This window comes from Scyliorhinus canicula, chromosome 14, assembly GCF_902713615.1.
Source record: "Scyliorhinus canicula chromosome 14, sScyCan1.1, whole genome shotgun sequence".
Taxonomy (NCBI): domain Eukaryota; kingdom Metazoa; phylum Chordata; class Chondrichthyes; order Carcharhiniformes; family Scyliorhinidae; genus Scyliorhinus; species Scyliorhinus canicula.
In genome coordinates this window covers 120,795,168-120,817,688 of record NC_052159.1, presented here as the reverse complement: position 1 = coordinate 120,817,688, position 22,521 = coordinate 120,795,168, and the positions used below count along the sequence as shown (strand labels likewise).

The window sequence follows — 22,521 nt, the reverse complement described above, 5'->3', positions numbered from 1 at the left end:
GTCTGATGTAGGAGTCCTTGTTTTCGAGATGCTCTAGGGATGAGTGTAGGGCCAAGGAAATGGCGTCAGATGTGGACCGGTTGCAACGGTATGCGAATTGCAGTGGATCAAGGCGTTCAGGGAGTATGGAGGTGATGCGCTTCATGATCAACCTCTCGAAGCACTTCATTACGACCTCTGTTCAAGAAAGAGAATAGGAATGACCCTGGTAATTATAGGCCGGTTAGTCTTACTTCGGTGGTCGGTAAGTTAATGGAAAAGGTGCTGAAGGATAGGATTTATGACCATTTGGAAAGATGCAGCTTAATCCGGGATAGTCAACACGGATTTGTAAAGGGTAAGTCTTGCATCACAAATTTGATTGAATTCTTTGAGGAGGTAACTAAGTGTGTAGATGAAGGTAGAGCAGTTGATGTTGTATACATGGATTTTAGTAAGGCGTTTGATAAGGTTCCCCATGGTCAGCTTATGAAGAAAGTAAGGAGGTGTGGGATAGAAATTTGGCCAATTGGATAAGTAACTGGCTATCATATAGAAGACAGGGTGGTGGTGGATGGAAAATTTTCAGACTGGAGACCAGTTACCAGCGGTGTACCACAGGAATCAGTGCTGGGTACCACAGGAATCAGTGCTGGGTCCTCTCCTATTTGTGATTTTTATCAATTACTTGGAGGAGGGGGCTGAAGGGTGGGTCAGTAAAGATTGGTGGAGTAGTGGATGAGGTGGAGGGCTGTTATAGGCTGCAAAGAAACATTGATCGGATGCAGAGCTGAGCCGAAAAATGGCAGATGGAGTTTAACCCTGATAAGTGCGAGGTGATTCATTTTGGTAGAAAAAATTTGAATGCGGATTACAAGGTCAATGGCGTGGTTCTGAGGAATGTGGAGGAACAGAGAGATCTTGGGGTTCATGTTCACAGATCTCTGAAGGTTGCCACTCAAGTGGATAGAGCCGTGAAGAAGGCCTATAGTGTGTTGGCGTTTATTAACAGGGGGCTTGAGTTTAAGAGCCGTGGGGTTATGCTGCAACTGTACATGACCCTGGTGAGACCACATTTGGAGTATTGTGTGCAGTTCTGGTCACCTCACTATAGGAAGGATGTGGAAGCATTGGAAAGGGTGCAAAGGAGATTTACCAGGATGCTGCCTGGTTTGCAGGATAGGTCTTATGAGGAAAGGTTGAGGGAACTAGGGCTTTTCTCTTTGGAGTGGAGGAGGATAAAAGGCGTCTTAATAGAGGTTTATAAGATGATGAGGGGATAGATAGAGTGGACATTCGGAGACTATTTCCTCGGATGGATGTAGCTGTTACAAGGGGGCACAACTATAAGATTCAGGGTGGGAGATGTAGGAGGGATGTCCGAGGTAGGTTCTTTACTCAGAGAGTGGCTAGGGTGTGGAATGGACTGCCTGCTGTGATAATGGAGTCGGACACTTTCGGAACTTTGAAGCGGTTATTGTGCACATGGAGCACACCAGAATGACAGGGAGTGGGATAGCTTGATCTTGGTTTCGGGCAATGGTCGGCACAACATCGAGGGCTGAAGGGCCTGTTCTGTGCTGTACTGTTCTATTTTCTATGTAATTAGAGAAAGATGAGTCCAGAGCAAGTGAAGATATTGGAAATTTCTTTAATTTGACTGAGAGAAGGGAGGGAAAAGGCAGATGTTTAGGTAGTCTCAATTTTGGTGACCAAGGAATCTGAGCTCCTCCTGTTTGTTGAAGTGAAGGTCAGACCACATTTAGGATTGTTAGTAGTAGGAAAACAATCTTTACATTGAAGGATGACCCTGAAATAGGAACACTTGGCAATAGCAGGAGCCAATGATGCTTTGTACTCTGACTTGATCCGGCAGTGAATGGAGAAGCCACCTGTCTGCCACAGATGATTGAGTTGGGAACCAAGTGTGTGTCAAAGTGTGCAGAGGCACAATGTCTGCAGAGGGATACAGAGAGTTTAAGTGAGTGGGCAAGGGTCTGGCAGATGGGAGTACAATGTTGCTAAATGTGAGGTCATCCATTTTGACAGGAACAACAGCAAAATGGACTATAAATGGTAAAAATGCAGCATGCTGCTGGTCTCCTTGTGCATGCATAGTAAAATGTTGGTTTGCTGGTGCAGCAGGTAATTAAGACGGCAAATGGAATTCTGTCCTTAATTACTAGAGGGATGGTGTTTAATGGAAGTTATGTTGCAGCTGTATAAGGTGCTGGTGAGGCAACACCTGGACTACTGTGTAGAGTTTTGGTTTCCTGACTTGAGAAAAGGTGTCTTCCGGTTGCGGCTATGCCTAGGTAGGTCGCACGGTCGGCAGCTCCAGCCGATAACGGACTTTTGGGCCCTTTTATGGAGCTCCAGCGGTACTTTGACGACGATTCCCGGGAAGGAAACAGTGAGGGTTCCCCAGCGCTGTATGGAGTGGACCAGGAGAAGAGAGGAGAATGGGCGCGAAAAAACAAGGTGGCGGCGGGCGGAGATCAAGCAGAGTGGGCCCAATGGTCACAGGAGCAGCAGGAGTTTTTAAGAACCTGCTTTGCGGATTTAAAGGCGGAGATGATGGCCCCTATGAAGGCGTCGATTAAAAGGCTGGTTGAGACCCAGAAGATGCAGGGGACGGCGATCAAGGAGATGCAGCAGAAGGTTTCTGACAACGAGGACGAGATCCTGGGCCTGGCGGCTAGAGTGGAGGCGCACGAGGCTCTGCACAAAAAATGGCAGGAGAAGCTACAGGACCTTGACAATAGGTCAAGGAGGCAGAACCTGTGGATTCTGGGTCTCTCTGATGCGTGGAGGGGTCAGATGCTGGGGCGAATGTGACCACGATGCTGAGCATGCTGATGGGTGCGGGGGCTTTCCCGCACCCCCTGGAGCTGGATGGAGCGCACAGAGTCCTGGCAAGGAGGCGGAGGGCGAATGAGCCGCCGAGAGCTATGGTGGTAAGGTTCCACCGCTTCACCGACAAGGAGCGTGTCCTGTGATGGGCGAAGCAGGAGCGGAGCAGCAGGTGGGAGAACACCGAGATCCGTATTTATCAGGACTGGAGTGCAGAGCTGGCCAAGAAGCGTGCTGGATTCAACCGGGCCAAGGTGGTCCTCCACGAAAAGGGGGTGAAAAGGGACTGTTACAACCGGCGAGGCTGTGGGTTACATATCGGGACCGGCACCACTATTTCGACACGCCGGATGAGGCGTGGACTTTCATTAAGAATGAGAAGCTGGACTTGAGTTAAAGGACTGCAGTATGTTATGGGGGTTGCTTGGGGGGGGGGGGGGGGGGGGGGGAGGGAGCGATGTTACGTTGGGGTTTTCCCCGTGTTTTCTTGTGCTTTTGTGGCCCCTTTGCCCTAGACCCTCGAGGCTCTGGGCAAGGTCGCAGTTGGGAAGAGCTGCGTCACAGGAGGTGGGGTCGACCCAGATAGGGAGCGTGGTTTACCCACAAAATGGTGGGGGTGGCACCTGGAGCTGGGGGTTTTGAGTGTCCGGTACTTTTTGTTTTTCTCTCTCTGTTCACACTGGGTGTAAGGGAGGGGGGGCTTTCTCTACCCCACTGGGGTGGGGAGGGATGGAGACTTGTAAGGGGAATCAACAGGGGGATTGGAGGTGGAGGCCGGAGCATGAGTCAGCTAACCTACGGGAGTGCAATGGGGGATTAAGGGGGATTAAGCGGATGCTTGTTTTGGGGAGGGGGGGTTAAGAGTAGGGGCTGGGATGCTGCTGTGCTGACTGAGGGGGAACTGATGTTAAAGGGGAGAGTCGGGGTGGGGAGCCTCCGCCTGGGGGGCTGGAAGGTGAGGGAGGTGCGGGCACGTGGCTGGCCTAAAAAAGGAGATGGCTAGTCAGCGGGATGGGGGGGGGATGGGTAGCCCCCCGACCAGGCTGATCACATGGAATGTGAGAGGCCTGAATGGGCCGGTCAAGAGGGCCCGTGTGTCCTCGCACTTAAAGGGGCTAAAGGCAGACGTACCATGCTACAAGAAACACACCTGAAGATCGCGGATCAAACCAGGCTGAGGAAAGGATGGGTGGGGCAGGTTTTCCACTCTGGGCTGGATGCGAGGAATGGGGGTCGCAATTTTGGTGAGCAAGCGGGTGGCATTTGAGGCGGTGAGTCTTGTGGCGGATAAAGGGGGTCGATATGTTATCGTGAGTGGCAGGTTGCAGGGGGTCCAGGTGGTGCTAGTGAATGTGTATACTCCGAACTGGGACGATGCAGGGTTCATGAAGCAGATGTTGAGTAGGATTTCAGATCTGGAGTCATGCAGTTTGGTAATGGGGGGGGGGGGGACTTTAATCCGGCACTGGATCGGTCTAAGTCGAGATCGGCTAAGAGGCCAGCAGCGGCCAAGGTCCTAAGGGGGTTCATGGACCAGATGGGTGGAGTGGATCCGTGGAGATTTGCCAGGCCAAGGGCGAAGGAGTTTTCCTTCTCCCACGTGCACAAGGCGTACTCGTGGATTGACTTTTTCGTGGTAAGAAGGGCGCTCATTCCGAGTGTGGAGGGGGTGGAGTATTTGGCCGTTGCCATCTCGGACGATGCCCCGCATTGGGTGGAGTTGGGGCTGAGGGAGGAGAGAGGCCAACGCCCTCTGTGGAGAAGGGACGTGGGACTACTGGCGGACGAGGCCGTCTATGGGGGGGTCCGGAGGTGTATCCAAAGCTATGTGGAGACCAATGATAATGGGGAGGTTCCGGTGAGTGTGGTCTGGGAGGCAGTTGTCAGAGGGAAGCTAATCTCGGTCAGGGCCCACAGAGATAAAAGGGATAGGATGGAGAGGGAGAGATTGGTGGGGGAGATACTCAGGGTGGGCAGGAGGTGTGCGGAGTCCCCTGAGGAGGGGTTGCTGAAGGAGCGCTGGAGCCTGCAGGCGGAGTTTGACTTGCTTACCACAGGGAAGGCTGAGGCTCAGTTGAGGAAGGTACAGGGAGCAGTGTACGAGTATGGGGAGAAGGCAAGTAGGATGCTGGCGCACCAGCTGCGGAAGAGAGAGGCGGCCAAGGAGATTGGGGAATTAGAGACGGGGGGGGGGGGGGGGGGGGGAGAGAAACGGTGCTGAGCTCGGCAAGGTTTAACAAAGTCTTCAAGGACTTTTATGGCAAACTGTACGAGTCAGAGCCCCTGGGGGGATGAGGCAGTTCCTGGACCAACTGAGGTTTCCACAGGTGGAGGAGGGACGAGTAGAGGGATTGGGGGCCCCGATCGAGATGGAGGAACTGGTTAAGGTGCTAGAGGGCATGCAGGCGGGTAAGGACCTGGGTCCGGATGGGTATCCCGTAGAGCTTTTTATAGGAAATTCTCAAGAGCTGCTGGGTCCGCTGTTGTTGAGGACTTTCAATGAGGCTAGGGGAAAGGGAACCCTTCCCCCGACGATATCGCAGGCTCTGATCTTGCTTATCCTCAAGCGAGATAAGGACCGTTGCAACATGGCTCCTGTAGGCCGATTTTTCTCCTTAATGTGGATGCCAAGATTTTGGCCACTAGGATTGAGGACGGGAGTGATTAATGAGGTTCAGACAGGGTTTGTGAAGGGCAGGCAGTTGAATACGAATGTGCGGAGGCTCCTGAATGTGATCATGATGCCCTCTGAGGGGGGGGGAGATGCAGAAGTGGTAGCGGCAATGGACGTGGAGAAAGCCTTCAATCGGGTGGGGTCGGAATACCTGTGGGAAGTGTTAGGCAGATTTGGGTTTGGAGAGGAATTTATAGAATGGGTCAAATTGTTGTATCGGGCCCCGGTAGCGAGCGTGTCGACGAACCGGCTGCGGTCGGGGTACTTCAGATTACATCGAGGGACGAGGCAGGGGTCCCCCCTGTCCCCCCTGCTGTTTGCCCTGGCAATTGAGCCACTGGCCATGGCGTTGAAGGAGTCCAGAAACTGGAAGGGGCTGGTTTGGGGGGGGGGGGGGGGGGGGGGGTGGAGGAGCATCGTGTTTCACTGTATGCGGATGACCTGCTCCTGTTTATTGCGGATCCGGTGGAGGGGCTGGGGGAGGTCATGCAGATTTTTAGGGATTTTGGAGACTTTTCGGGGTATAAGGTGAATGTTGGAAAAAGCGAGCTCTTTGTGATACAGGCGAGGGGCCAGGAAAAGAGACTGGAAGAGTTACCGCTTAAGATGGTGGAGAGTAGCATTCTCTACTTGGGCATTCAGGTGGCTAAGAGTTGGGGTGCCCTGCACAAGCTCAATTTAGCGCGGCTGGTGGGTCAGATGGAGGGGGACTTTAAGAAGTGGGACATGCTACCGCTTTCCCTGGCGGGCAGGGTGCAGTCCGTAAAGATGACGGTCCTCCCCAAGTTCTTGTTTGTCTTTCAGTGCCTTCCCATCCTCATCTCCAAGTCCTTTTTCAAGCGGGTAAATAGGATTATTGCGGGATTTGTGTGAGCAAATAAGACCCCACGTGTTAAGAGACTGTTCTTGGAGCGGAGTCGGGGGGGGAGGGTGAGTTGGCGCTGCCGAACCTTTGCAGCTATTACTGGGCAGCGAATATCCCGGGAGTGCAGGAGTCGAAAGAGGCTGGAGTTCTGGCCTTTGCCTCCTTGGTAGCCTTGTTAATGTGGAGGGACGCGAAACTCCCAAGTGTTAGAGGCTTGGGTCAGTGATATGGCGGGATTTCTCCGGTTAGAGAGGATAACGTTTGCCTTGGGAGGGTCCTTGCAGTGGTTCTCCAGGCGGTGGCAACCGTTCCTTGACTTTCTCGCAGAATGTTAGGTGGAGATCAGCAGCAGCAGCTAACTGGGGGTGGGGGGAGGGGGGTGGGTGGCTTGGGCGGTGGATAGAATTCATTTGTCAGGGGCAAATACCCCACATTTAAAAAAAATTGTTGAACTGTTAAACGGTTAAGTTGTTTTCTGTTTTACTGTTATGTTTTCTTATTGTAGTGGCTTGTAAAAATTATTGAAAAATTTTGAATAAAAACAAATTTTAAAAAAAGAAAAGAAAAGCTGTATTAGCACTGGAGGGAGTTCAGAGGAGATTCACTCGCTGGGTTGATTGTGGAATTGAGGATTAACTTATGAGGGGAGACTGAGTGGACTGGGACTATATGCATGGAATTTAGAAGATTATGGGGAGGTCTTTATAGAAACATATAAAATTTATGAAGCGAATAGATATGATAGAATCAGGGTGAAAATAGAACCAGGAAGCATAGCCTGAGATAAGGGGAGCAGATTTAGGACTGAGTTGAGGAGGCACTTCTTCCCAAAGGGTTGTGATCTCTGGAATTCCCTGCCAAGTGAAACATTTTGATGTTTTTAAGGCAAAGATAGATACTTTTGAAAAATGTTTTGAACAGTAAAACATCAGGGTAATGGTGAGCCAGTGGATAAGTGGAGTAGAGTCCACCAGATCAGCTATGATCTTTTTGAGTGCCGGAGCAGACTCATGGGGCCAGATGGCCTACTCCTGCTCTTAGTTCTTAAAATTCTTCTGTTTATTCAGGTCTGTGTCCCTTGAATATAAGGGGCCATGAGGAAATGATCACAGTGAGAAGGAGACAGTGGTTTTAAGTGGAGATTTGTGCATCATTGGTGAAAGTAGGTTCAGTAGATTGGTGGTTCAAGACTGTCATGGTGTGTGGGAATAAAAGGCCAGACAATTAGAAATATAAGTGAACCAAGGGGGATGGGACAATTGGGCGCGGCCGTTTTGGCGCAGCCGTTTGGGCGCCATGGGACAATTGGGCGCAGCCAATTTGGCGCGGCCGTTTGGGCGCAGACGACAGAAAACCTTAAATTAGTTCATTTAGTTTAGTTCATTTGGTGATTATGAGCAAGGCTCCTCAAGTACTCAAATTTTCAAATTTAAGAACACTTTCATGTATTCTTTTATCTTTATTGTAAATTAAAAACCTTAAATTAGTTCATTTAGTTAAAAACCTTAAATTAGTTAATTTAGTTAACCTTAAATTAGTTCATTTAGTTAAAAACTAAAGTTAAAAAACCTTTAGTTTAGTTCATTTGGTAATTATGAGCAAGGCTCCTCAAGTACTCGATAGCATCCATGTTTTCAAATTTAAGAACAGTTTCATGTATTCGTTTATCTGCATCTCTATACTTTTTAAGTTTTTGTGGCGGTTCATGGCCGGCTAGTAACCTTTCATAATATGCATCTCTACCTTTCTGTACTTTACGCAGGCCATCAATTAGTTTCCATATGGTGGGATGATGCATGCCAAGTTCATATTTCAATCGACGGTGGGCTGCCTCCGCATTATTGTTTGTGCGGTCTTCCCCGTTTAATGTTCTCTGATAAAGGTTCCAAATCTCAGGGCGAAATAAAGGTGTTCGTCTACCATTTCCTCGTCTGTTCAGACGACCAACATATGTATCTTCAAACCAGTTCAGTAAATCTTGAAGTTCTTGCGGCAGTTGGGTCGCTAAAGCATCCAGATATTCATCGATTTTGTTCAAAGGGACAAAGGCAATGGCAATAATCATTTTAGCTTTTAACGCGAAATCTGGATCAGTGTTATACAAACTACGGAACCCCATACTAGCTAGATGTTTTTGCATATTTTGAGCTAAATGAAAAAAACATCCTTTTATTTGAACATCAGAGAATATGTCTTTCATAGCACTGTGCGCAGCTTGTTCATAATCACAGACGATTGAACTGGGTTTCAAGTTGGGTTCGATTTCTTTCAATAATGCGAACATTCTCGTATATGTGGTGCGTTGCTTGTTGGGCAAAAGAGCATAAACCGTAGGAGTAACTCCTCTGTGTTTTTTTACCATAATTACATATATCTGAGAAAAGAGGCTGGGAGCAATACTGAATGTGCCATCTGCAAACCACATATCAGATGTCAATAAGTGCTGTAGCCAGCTCTGTCTTCCGAAGATTAATATCCGGTCGTGACCTGGTCCGCTATCACAAAGTAAAAATTTTTCTTCCATTCCTGGTTGAGGGACATATATCCTGTAGCATTCTGGCACAATCAATTGTTGTAAATCATTTGGATTGGTGGGGGCGTTCAATACATAATTACGCTTTCTGCTTATCATTCTCCTCAAAGCAGATATATTAGGAATGGCTGGTAGACTAGCTTGGGATATGTCTGTCAAACATTCATTAACAACTACAGTCGGTGCCTCAAGGGTTTCCTGTGCTCTCTTTTTTATTTTAGTTTTCACGAGTGCAACCTCTACTTGTGCAGCAGAAGCATCATGCGAATGGCTGTTCAGCTGCCTCACCACGTTTGCAGCTTTAGTATGGAGACGTGCTTTGCACCGGTTTTTTTGCTCACAACGCCAAAATTTCACTTCGCTGTCACCTTTGCTTGTTTTGTCAAAGACGTAAAGGAATCCGTTATGAACAAATTTTTCTTTACCACGTTTCGTTGATACTGCCTCAGCCATCATATGGGTATGCGAATTGGTTTAGTTACAAAATATATAAAAAGATGGTGATAGAACGCACCAGCACCCAACTCAACGCACCCGCACCAGCAGCCAACTCAACTGAGGCTAATTCACAAATAAAGAAATGTTATTTTGGTGCCAAAACGTCAATAATGCCAATATATAACGCCAATATATAAACAGATGGTGATAGAACGCACCAGCACCCAACTCAATGCACCCGCACCAGCCAACTCACCTGAGGCTAATAATAAAGAAATGTTATTTTGGCGCCAAAACGGCCGGCGCCAAAACGGTTGGCGCCAAAACGGCCGCGCCCAAATGGCTGCGCCAAAAAGTACCTAACCCTGAACCAAGGGCTTTTCAGGGCCTGGAATAGCAATGTGATGCAAGGTGAAGAATATGGATTGGAAGTTTGAGAAGGTGACCGGTGGAGGCTGCATAGAAAATAGAAGTCGGAGGAGGACTTCAGTCTTTCAAGCTGCTGAGTTTCCCCCTCCCCTGCCCCATATTCATTGATCCCTTTAGCACCAAGAGCTATATCTAATTCCTTCTTCAAATTACACTGTCTTGGCCTCAACTACTTTCTGTGGCAGTGAATTCCACAGATTCACCACTCTGGATAAATTTCTCCTCACCTTGGCCTTATCCTCAACCAATGACCCCTAGTTCTGGACTCCCCCACCATCGGGAACTTCTTTCTGAATCTACTAGGTCTCTGAGATCCCTTCTCGCTCTTCTAAACGCTGATGAATATAATCTTCACCAACTTCCTGACATCCCAGCAATCAGCCTGGTACACCTTCTCTGCTCTCCTTCCATCGGAAGAACCTGTCCTCCGATAACGACACCAGAACTGCACACGCTACTCCAGGTGTGTCCTCGCCCTACATCCTGCACAATTGCAGTAAAACATCCCTATTCCTTTCCTCTAATCTTCTTGCTACCGTTTGTCTTATTTACTGCCTGCTTTCAGAAACTGGTGCATGAGAACACTCAAGGTCTCAATGAAACCTCTGACTCAATTTGCACTCATTAAAATAATCTGCCTTCCTATTTCTGCTACCCTCACATTTATCCACATTATACTGATTCTGCCATACATATACTGTTATGGGCCAGGGTTTAGAGAACCCCAAAGTGTATTATGGAGTTCACCTGACCCACACCTTTTAATAGATTGTGGTATGGGGAGCACATGGTCCATTCTACAAGGTGTGGTACAGCAGAAATGGAGAAACATTTTTGAAAACAAAACAACATTTATTCTATGATCTCATTAACCTTTTTCAAGCATACAGTGAACATCTTAGCAACCATTAATTCAAATACAACCCCCAAAGAATACAACACTAAGTAATCCTTTTAAGTTTTTCATTTAACATCCAGAAGACTTTTTTTAAAAAAAAAGAAAAAAATCTTTTAAACAGAAGCACATCAGGTTAAAGTGACTACTGGGAGCAGTTATTAGTTTTAAATCACCAAAAGATCGATTTACAGTTTTTAGATTAGAGAGAGACTCGTACACCTTCTGGCTGTGACTGCAGCTATCCACTCTAAAAACGAAACTAAAACACACCCTGCAGAAAACAGCCTAAAACTAAGTAAAAAGCTGACAGCCCAGCTCCACTCACTGACATCACTGCAGTAATACACACCCATTTCTTAAAGGTACACTCATTACACCCCCCCCCCCCAAAGAAAAAATAAACATCAACTTCAAGATGGTTTAATTTTTCACCTTTTCACTATCCTTTAAGAAATGCACACAGTAAATATACTTTTTCGTTTTAAAACAACTATACGTGCAAACAGGTATGATCATGTAGTCCTTTTTTTTCCTCTGGAAGGTAACTCAACAATTTACAACAAAAATGAGGGAACATAATTTTAAGGTGATTGGAGGAAGGTACAGGGGAGATGTCAGAGGTAGGTTCTTTACACAGAGTGGTGGGTGTGTGGAATGCACTGCCAGCAGAGGTGGTGGAGTCGGAGTAATTAGGGACATTTAAGCGACTCTTAGACAGGCACATGGACAGCAGTAAATTGAAGGGGTGTAGGTTAGGTTGATCTTAGATTAGGATAAATGGTCGGCACAACATCATGGGCTGAAGGGCCTGGACTGCTGTACTGTTCGATGTTCTATGTTTTGAAGTAGAAATCCCTCTAGTTGTCACACAACTTTGCTGGGTACACACCAAACCTCGTGCCATTGCTGTACAGTGCTGTCTTCACCGTCTGAAGGCCACCTGCCTCCTCGCCATTTCACTGTCAAATCTTGTATATTTAAATACCAATGCCTTCCCACAAGAGTAGGTCCATGATCTGTACATTTTTCTGCCTCGACCGGTCCTCCACCTTGGCTCTGAGCCCTTTGTTAGCTTCTGCAGCACTTCACCCATCGAGGTGAACTGGTCACTGTGCTGTGACAAGAGCCTCCTCTACCCCCTTCAACTTCTCTCCTTGTTCCCATATCTTGACCAATGTCTTCAGCACTGCCGTTTTCACTGGGGCAATCGCCTCCTCCGCCCACTCCTTCATCGCAGCCACTATCTCCGTCCGCAGTACCTCCACATGCTTGGCGAACTGCCTCAAACTCTCCGCCATCACCTTAGTCAGAGTTTCCACTAAGGGGAGTGGCCCCACCCAGCAATACAGCCTTCTCCATCTTTATTCCTGCTGGAGTCGCCTGCTCACTCGACCGCGGACCTTCGTTACCCCTTTCTTTCCAGTGCCCTTCTGGGTCCTCGACATCTCCTCACTTTCCTGTATCAGCTCATTCAAAAACTGTCCCTGTAACCTGGCGTGAAAGTCCAAAAACCAGAGCCTTGAGCAGGAACCACCCAACATGCGAGCTCCACCTACATACTGCCACCAAGTCCCATTTCCTCCTTGTTTAAAAGATGGCAGTGACTGCCGTTCTCAAAATATCTTACACCAGGTTAAAGTCCAACAGGTTTGTTTCAATTCACTAGCTTTCGGAGCACTGATCCTTCCTCAGGTGAATGAAGAGGTGGGTTCGAGAAAGATATATAAACAGACAAAGTCAAAGATGCAAGTCGATACTTTAAATGGGAGTCTTTGCAGGTAAGAGGTCCAGACAGAGCAACTGGAGAGAGGATAATCACAGGTTAAAGAGGTGTGAATTGTCTCAACCCAGGACAATTGGTAGGATTTTGCAAGCCTAGGCCAGATGGTGGGGGGGTGAATGTAATGCAACATGAATCCAAGGTCCTGGTTGAGGCCGTACTCATGTGTGCGGAACCCGGCTATAAGATTCTGCTCGGCGATTCTGTGTTGTCGATCCCAAAGGCCGCCTTGGAGAACGCTTACCCGACAGATACAGTTTTGCACACTTGAGTACAGTCTCAACCGGGACTGTGGAAACGCCAACATCTCCACATCATTCTCAAAAATGCCAGTAGTGGCTGTTGGGCACTTTTCCCGCATTTGGGGGTGACTGATCGCTCCCTGGTTCACAACCCACACTTTGAAAAACTAAAAGAGTTACAGTCTCTGGGTATGGGGTAAGCCATTTGGGACGGATCTGATGAGAACGTAGGGCATACAAAGTACAATGCAGAAGGAGGGCATTCGGCCCATCGAGTCTGCACTGACCCACTCAAGCCCTCACTTCCACCCTGTCCCAGTAACTCAATAACCCCTCCTAGCCTTTTTGGAGGGCAGTTTATCATGACCAATCCACCTAACCTGCATACGAGAGGAAAGATTTCTTCACAAATGTAAATTCTATGAAAACAAGGCAATGAAGCTGTGGAATTCTGTACTAAAGGCTTTGGAAGCCGAGTCACTGAATATATTTAGAAGGAAATAGAGAGATTTCTAAACTCAGTAGGAGATCATGGATTAGCCGTGATAATGATGTATGATGGGAGGGGCCAAATTACCTCCTGTTTTGAATCCAATAGCAGTCCCACTACATTTGACTGGATGCAGTCAAGCTGATAGAACTCCATACAGTTTATTCTTTTTAAAATGTATTTTATAACAAATATGTATCAAAACAGGTTACAGCGAAGAAATACCCCGGGAAGTGTAACTTCCAGAAGCACCCTGGGAAACGTAACTTCCCAATAATCAGCTATACAGTCTGTACATATTTTCCCCATTTTTTTTTTCACCCCTGTCCTTCCCCCACAAAGAGCATCCCCTCAAACCATGCTGAAGAGCCACTTAACTCATACTTTATCTTCTCTAATCGCAGGAAGTCATACTGGTCACCCAACCAAGCCGCCACCCGGTGCTCCATATAGTTTATTCACAGCACTTATTGTTTTCCCTTTGCCCCAAGTTCATTTAGCTCTATGGTACTCCATGACAAAGAGCTGGTGACAATGTTTAACATTATTGTCAGAGAGCAATGACATCCTCCAATTTGATTCTCTTCTTGTTTGAAACTCCCTACCACTATAGCTCCCACCCCAACCTGAACTCTGTTGTAAAATTTCCTTTTTGTTATGCCACTGGGGCTACCTATGCTCTGCTAAAACTCTGCTGATTTCGAAAAAGAACAATACAGCCCAGGAACAGGCCCATCAGCCCTCCAAGCCTGTATGGTCATGATGCCACCCTTGGCCAAAACCCTCAGCGCTTTCTAGTGCCGTAACCCTACACCCATCTTATCCAGATTTTGCCCAGATGCCTTTTGGACGGCGTTAATGTAGCTGATTCCACAACTGCCCCTGGTAATGCGTTGTAAATCTTGCACATCTCCTCTAAACTTTGCACCACGGATCTCAAACCTAAGCTGCCTAGTGACTGACCCCTCCACCCTCCACACTGGGGAAAGTGTGCCTACCCATCCTCTCTATCCATGCCCCTTATAATCTTGCAGACCTCTAATCAGGTCAACCCTCAACCTCCATCGTTCTAATGAAAACAGTGCGAGTCTATTCAGTCTGTCCACATAGCTAACACCCTCCAGACCAGGTAACATCCTAGTAAACCTCCTCTGCACCGGCTCTAAAGCCTCCACATCAGTCACCAGAGGGTGTTGAATCTGTGGAACTCTTTGCTGCAGAAGGCTGTGGAGGCCAAATCACTAGGTGTCTTCAAGACAGAGATAGGGTCTTGCTCCGAGGTTTATGGGGAGACTCGATGGACCGAGTAGCCGAATTCTGCTCCTATGCCTTGTGGTAGTGTGGCGACCAGAATTGGGTGCAATATTCCAAGTGCGGCCATACTAAGGTTCTATACAATGTAGCATGACTTGCCAGTTTTTATACTCTATACGCTGTCCAATGTAGGCAAGCATTCCACTTGTGTTGCCACTTTCAAAGATCTGTAGACCTATGTGCCCAGATCTATCTGACTTTCTATATTTCTGAATTTGCCATTTACAGTATATCCCCTCTGTTAGACCTACCGAAAATGCATTACCGTACATTTGTCTGGATTAAACTCCATTTGCCATTTCTCTGCCCAAGTATCCAACCTATCTATGTCCTGCTGTATCCTCTGACAATCCTCAACACTATCTGTCACTCCACGAATCTTGGTTTCGTCCGCGAACTTACTAATCAAGATGGGGGGGGGGGGGGGGGGGGTGTGTGGGGAAAGCCAGGGATACATCTCTGGAAAAGCCAGGAATACATTTTTGGACTGTGGGAGGATACCGGAGTCCGGCGCCTAGAGGAAACCCACACAAACACTGGGAGAATTTGTAAACTCCACCCAGGCAGTTATCCATGGTTGGAATTGAACCCGTCTCCCTGGAGTTGAGGCAGTAGTACTTTTAAATATATATATTTTTATTGACGTTTTCCAGTTTTGCAGAATAACAACTTAACTTGTAGTGCATCTCATATTTACATGTTGTGACGTTTCTTATTTGACGTTTCTTATTTGTATATTTTTACTTGCATTCTCTCCATCTGCCCACCCCTTGTTGGTAGTCTGGCTCTTCCCTGGTACCAACTTTTGCCCTGGAGTGTGCTGTGCTCCTCTCTTCTGCATCTTTTGTTATTGTCCTTGTGGATTTGGGGTGTGAGTGGTGGGATAACTTTCTACCGCTCCTCTCCCTTTTTCCCCCCATGGTTCTCTCTACAACTTCCTTGCGTTCGCTCCACACTTTTTCTCCCCTTCCGCCTCTGCACCTCTCCATTTTCTGTGTTCTTATCTGCGCTCCTCCTTACCCCTGCCCACTATTGGGTTTGAACAGACTGAATAGCCCCCACGCTTTGTGGAAGCTCTCGTCCGACCCTTGGATGGTGTACTTCATCTTCTCAAGATGGAACAATTCTGACCAATCTGCCAGCTAGTCTGCAGCTGGGTGGTGCTGCTGATCGCCAGCCAAGCATGATTCTCCAGCATGTGATTGAGGGAAGCAAAAGCCAGGGCGTCAGCTCCTTCCCCATATGTAGTACTGGCTGGTGTGAAAACTGCCACTCAAGCACGGCTCCACCCTCACAACCTTTTGACATCACCTCAAAGAAGGTTGTCCAGAACCCGACCAGACTGGGGCAGCCCAGAATGTGTGTGGGGTTGGCCGGGCCTTCCTGGCACTGTTCACAATTATCCACCACCTCCAGGAAGAGATCCAAATCAATGTACTTTTTATTGATCTCATTTTATTCTCCAATTTTTAAATATTTGTTGTTTTCTTTTTACAGGAATAGAAGGTGGTATAAATGCGGAAGTTGATAAGCATCTTGAAATGGGGAAGAAACTGCTGGCTGCAGGACAGTTAGCAGATGCATTGTCTCATTTTCATGCTGCTGTAGGTACGTACTGGGTTAGAAATGTGCCATTTTTGTGACTTCTCTATAACAGAATTTGGTATGGGTACTACTTAGTGCAGGGTTTTTCAAACTGCGGGTCACAACCCGCGGGTGGATGTCAAAAGGGTGGCACATCAACCTAGAATGCAGTTTCTGAATGGCAGCATTCCAAAGTTTTTTTTCCGTTCGGGACATTGCTGTCGCAGGCTGCGCCAGCATTTATTGCCCGTCCCTAATTGCCCTTGAGGGTCAGTTGAGTGTGTGAGACGTATTCGATGCTGTGGTATGAAGAGGCAAAAGTTCTGCTCCTTTTTCATCAAACCACTTTTATTTGTTCCAACTGACTCTGCACAGAACTCTGCACATCACCTGCTCCAGAGGCCACCTGAAGCCCCTTTACATATCAGTGTCAATCATTGAACACTTAACATAAATGAGACAATCATTGAACACTTAACATAAATGAGACAACTAATTGCAATGTCTCTTAACCCATTACTTAACAGAGTGAACCATATTGCTGTGGGTCTGGAGTCATATATAGGCCAGGCCAGATAAGGATAGCAGATTTCCTTCCCAAAAGGACGTTAGTGAACCAGATGGGTTTTTACAACAGTTGACAATGGTTTCATGGTCATCACTAGACTTTTAATTCCAGATTTTTATTGAATTTAAATTTCACCATCTGCAGAGGTGGGATTTGAACCTGGGACGCCAGAATACTCTGGGTCTCTGGATTACTAGTCCAGTGACCAATACCACTACGCCATCGTCTCTTGCCTCCGGGTAAATCCTGCATTAAATGTTGATGTCCTTTTGCAGTGGTTCCCAATCATGGGAAGCTTGAAAATGTCCCCAGTCTGCTGCTGGAATGTTTTGGTGAGTGCAGGACTGGCAGCAGAGGGCGGGAAAGTGGGAACTTGTGGGAAGTGTCCAAAATTGCCCTTAGTGTTGTGTTGGGTGGGGTTACTGGGTTATGGGGATAGGGTGGAGGTGTTGACCTTGGGTAGGGTGCTCTTTCCAAGAGCCAGTGCAGACCCGATGGGCCGAATGGCCTCCTTCTGCACTATAAATTCTATGATGAGAACATCTGCCAGACACACTCATTTGTGTATTTCAGGGATTTTTTAAAAAATGAGCAGCATTTATGTGGTAACCTTCAATCTTGCTAACATCATTGAAACTAATAAAGAAATTACTGATGCAAGTAAGTCAAATTGACTTTGGTTGAAAGTTTTTATTTGGAACTTGCTCAGCCAGTTTGGTTGTTCTGTGGATCACAACAGATTTAAAGTTTGTGCTAACATTGTATTTACAGCTTTGAAGGGTGAACCAAGCTATTTGAACACTGCATTATTAATAGAATAGCTGAAGAGATTTTCTCATGCTAACGTGTTGTGGTCTCTGTACTTGGCAGCATTAGGCCATGAGTCACACTGTTGTGGAGATGGTGCCATTTGCAGTTGAATGAAATGCAAATTCTCCTTTGTTTGGAGTAGTAGATGATTAGGGCAGTTTAGGAGGATCCCTACAACAGCTGAGATTTTCATCAATGTTTAGTGCAGAATTGTTTGAGAAATAGGATGAACCTCAACAAATAGCCATGATGTGGAGATGCCGGTGTTGGACTGGGTTGAGCACAGTAAGAAGTCTTACAACACCAGGTTAAAGTCCAACAGGTTTGTTTCAAACACGAGCTTTCGGAGCACTGCTCCTTCCTCAGGGAATCAGGGAAGGAGCAGTGTCACCTGAGGAAAGAGCAGTGCTCCGAAAGCTCGTGTTTGAAACAAACCTGTTGGACTTTAACCTGGCGTTGTAAGACTTCTTACTGTGCTCAACAAATAGGAGGACATACCCGAACATGCGCCGGAGTGTGGCGACTAGGGGATTTTCACAGTAACTTCTTTGCATTTTTAATGTAAGCCTACCTGTGACACTAAAAAAGATTATATGAAAGAAGATATGGGAGCTATGGGAACTTTAATGATGACCAGAACAAGTCGGTGTAGGTCTTTGTTTAATGCCATCCAAAGGATAGCCCCAGTGAACAGTTTCATTGTCTTGGTGTCAAACTTGATTTGTGTTCCGATTCATCAGTTTTGGGTGAATACTCCATAGTAATGCAACGCGCATTCCAGAGGAGTTGTCCTTTTGAAATGTGAAACCAAGATCCTGTCGGCTTTTCTTTGTTGTATGAACATTTAAAGATCTCCATAAGACATCGGAGCAGAATTAGGCCACTTGGCCCATCGTGCCTGCTCTGACATTCAATCATGGCTGATCTTTTTCTCATCCCCATTCTCCTGTCTTCTCCCCATAACCCCTGATGCTCTTATTAATCAAGAACCTATCCTGTCTTAAAGACATTCAGTGATTTTGGCTTCCACAGCCTTTTACGTCAGAGTTCCACAGATTCACCACCCTCTGGCTAAAGAAATTCCTCCTCATCTCTGTTTGTCCCTTTAGTCTGAGGCTGTGCCTTCTGTTCTAGTTTTTCCTATGAGTGGAAACATCCTTTCCACATCCACTCAATCAACGTTGTATCCCGTAAATTTCAATAGGATTCCCCCCTCCTTCCGAACTCCCAACAAGTACAGGCCCAGAGTTCTCAACCATTCCTCATATGACCAGCTCTTCATTCGAGGGATCATTCTTGTGAACCTCCTCTGGACCCTTTCCATGGGCGACAATCCTTGGATACAGGGCCCAAAACTGATCACAATGCTCTACCATGCTTGAGCAGCATGGTAGCACAGGTGGCTAGCACTGTGGCTTCACAGCGCCAGGGTCCCAGGTTCGATTCCCCACTGCACGTTCTCCCTGTGTCTGCATGGGTTTCCTCCGGGTGCTCCGGTTTCCTCCCACAGTCCAAAGACGTGCAGGATAGATGGATTGGCCATGCTAAAATTGCCCTTAGTGTCCAAAAGATTGAGGGGTTATTGGGTTACGGGGATAGGGTGGCGGTGAGGGCTTAAGTGGGTCGGTGCAGACTCGATGGGCCGAATGGCCTCCTGTTTCTTCCCCGTTAACTTTGATTTACTAATTCTTCATAGAACAGAACCCTTCTTTCTCCCCCCCCCCCCCGGACATGGTAGCACAGTGGTTAGCACTATTGTTTCACAGCGCCAGGGTCTCAGGTTTGATTCCCGCCGGCCACTGTCTGTGTGGAGTCTGCACGTTTGACCTGTGTCTGCGTGGGTTTCCTCTGGGTGCCCCAGTTTCTTCCCATAAATCGTGCTGTTGGTAATTTGGACATTCTGATTCTCCCTCCGTGTACCCGAACCGGTGCTGGAATGTGGCAACTAGGAGCTTTTCACAATAACTTCATTGCAGTTATTAGATACATAGGGGATGGGAGCAAAAGGAGGCCTTTGGCCCTTCGAGCCTGCTCTGCCTTATCACGATCATGGGTGACCATCCAATTCAATAGCCTAATCCTGCTTTCTCCCGTAACCTTTGATCCCATTCGTCCGAGTCCTATATCTAACTGCCTCTTACATTCAATTTTTTAGCATCAACTACCTCGTGTAGTAATGAATTCCACATGCTCACCTGTTTGGGTGAAGTAATGTCTCGTCGTCTCTGTCCGATGGTTTATCCTAAATCCTCAAGACGGTGATCCCAGGTTCTGGACACACCCACCATCGGGAAAATCTACCCTGTCTAGTCCTGTTAGAATTGTATAAGTCTCTGAGATTCCCTCCCCCTCATTCTTCTGAACTCCAGTGAGAACAATCCTAACCTAGTCAATCTCTCCTCATGTGACAGTCCCACCGTCCCTGGAATCAGTCTGGTAAACATTCGCTGCATTCCCTCGAGAGCTAGAACATCCTTCCTCCGAAAAGGAGACCAAAACTCTGCACAATATTCAAGATGTGGCCTCACCAAAGCCCCGTACAATTGCAAAAGCACAATCCTGCTTCTGTACTTGCAATGATGGCCAACCTACTATTAACCTCTACCGCCTGCTGCACCTGCATGCTTATTCAGTGACTGGTGCACAAGGACACTCGGGTCCCGCTGCACACTCCCCTCTCCCAATTTACAATCATTCAGGTAGTAATCTGCTTCCTGTTTTTGCTACCAAGTGAATAACCTCGCTGATCCAAATTATGCTGCATCTGCCATTGATTTGCCCACTCGCCCAACCTATCCAGATCATGCTGTAGGATCTCTGCATCCTCGTCACAGTTTTTGAGTACCCAATTAATTTTTTCCAATCTACTTACCCTGCACATCTTTGGGTTGTGGGGGTGAAACTCGTGCAAACATGGGGTGAATGTGCAAACTGCACATGGTCAGTGACCTAGGACCCCTAACCTGGGACCTTGACGCTGTGTCACCATGCTGTCCAATCCTTGTCACAGTTAACCCTCCCATCCAACTTAGTCTCATTTGCAAATGTTGAGATGTCAGCCTACTTGTGACGAGAACGATTATTATATTATTATACTTTAAAGCCCCATCTGCAGACCTAGTTAATAGATTTGCAGGACTCTGGTCCCAGCATGAATCTGATGAAGACCGTCCCATCTTCCCTGTACTGGTGCCAAATGAATTCAAACCCATTCCTCCCACACCAATCTTTGAGCCATGCATTTACCTCAATCTTATTGACGCTATGCCAATTAGCTCGAGCCTCGGGTAGTAATCCAAACATTATTTCCTTTTTGGTTCTGCTTTTTTATTTAGCTCCTAGCTGTTCATACTTGCTTATCAGAATGATTGTACCTATGGGCAGCACGGTAGCATTGTGGATAGCACAATTGCTTCACAGCTCTAGGGTCCCAGGTTCGATTCCGGCTTTGGTCACTGTCTGTGCGGAGTCTGCACATCCTCCCCGTGTGTGCGAGGGTTTCCTCCGGGTGCTCTGGTTTCCTCCCATAGTCCAAAGATGTGCAGGTTAGGTGGATTGGCCATGATAAATAGCCCTTCGTGTCCAAAATTACCCTTAGTGTTGGGTGGGGTTACTGGGTTATGGGGATAGGGTGGAGGTGTTGACCTTGAAATGAAATGAAAATCGCTCATTGTCACAAGTAGGCTTCAAATGAAGTTATTGTGAAAAGCCCCTAGTCGCCACATTCCGGCGTCTGTTCAGGGAGGCTGTTACGGGAATCGAACCGTGCTGCTGGCCTGCCTTGGCCTGCTTTCAAAGCCAGCGATTTAGCCCTGTGCTAAACAGCCCCAACCTTGGGTCGGGTGCTCTTTTCAAGAGCCGGTGCAGACTCGATGGGACGAATGGCCGCCTCCTGCACTGTAAATTCTATGATAATGTATGATGTTGTTGGTACCTACATGGACCACGGCAACTGGATCTTTACCCTCCCACTCCCAAGTTCCCCTGCAGCCCAGATGAGATATCCTGAACCCAAGCACCAGGCAGGCAACAGAACCTTTTGGGATTCTGGATCCTAGTCGTAGAACAGTGTCAATGTCCCTAATTATACTATCCCCAATTATGACTACATTGCTTTTGTCTCTTCTCTCCCCCCCCCCCCCAACTTGAACAACTCCCTGTACCATGGTGCTGTGGTCAGCTTGTTCAACCTCCCCAGCAGTTCCAGTCCACACGGAGTAATAATAATCTTTATTGTCACAAGTAGGCTTACATTAAGACTGCAATGAAGTTGCTGTTAAAAGCCTCTAGTTACATTTCGGCACCTGTTTGGGTGCACTGAGGACTCATTCAGAATGTCCAAATTACCTAACAGCACATCTTTTGGGACTTGTGGGAGGCAACCGGAGGAAACCCGTGCAGACACGGGGAGAATGTGCACATTCCCCACAGCCAGTGACCGAAGCCGGAAACCAAACCTGGGATCCTGGCGCTGTGAAGCTACAGTGCTAACCACTGTGCTACCATGCCAGCTATAATCTCAAACCTGCTGGACAAGCTCAAGGGCTGAGGCTCCTATAACCCTATCGACTGAAAACCTCTACCTGCCTCACTTGCAGCCATACCCTCCTTTCCCTGATCACTGGCCGAATTCAAGGTATTTAATCTCTGGTGTGACTGCCTCCTTAAACACAAGTGTCCAGGTACCTCTCCCTGATGTGTTGCAGTGTCTGAAGCTCAGAATCTAGCTCTGAGCCGGAGTTCCTCAAGTAACCAACACTTTCGACAGTTGTGGCCACTGGGAACCACAATGGGGTCCACTAGCTCCCACATCATGCAGGAACAATACATCACCTCAGTGTGAAAGCAGTTTATCACAAGTAATTTAATAGGTTTTCAAATTTAACACAGTGTTAGCCAGTCAAGTCATAGCTTTAATGCAATGGTATTTTTCAGTAGCAAGTGTGTTTTTTTTGTTTTGATTGTGAAGACACTGACGCAGTTATATGCTGGAGGCCTGAGATAGTCGTGGTGCACCTTCAAAGGCTGTTCCTGTGTAAGTAATTGCTGGATGTACGGCGTAGT

At 47.3% G+C, this 22,521-nt stretch overlaps 1 protein-coding gene across 1 annotated transcript in view; it reads left to right on the top strand.

The window, feature by feature from the left end:
- The window catches only part of dnajc3a (DnaJ (Hsp40) homolog, subfamily C, member 3a), a 126,081-nt gene that overhangs the window by 12,520 nt on the left and 91,040 nt on the right, over positions 1 to 22,521 (top strand). Inside the window, exon 2 of the mRNA XM_038817693.1 lies at positions 15,993 to 16,103. Within this exon, the coding sequence (XP_038673621.1) occupies positions 15,993 to 16,103 (111 nt within the window). The remainder of the gene's footprint in view (positions 1 to 15,992; positions 16,104 to 22,521) is intronic.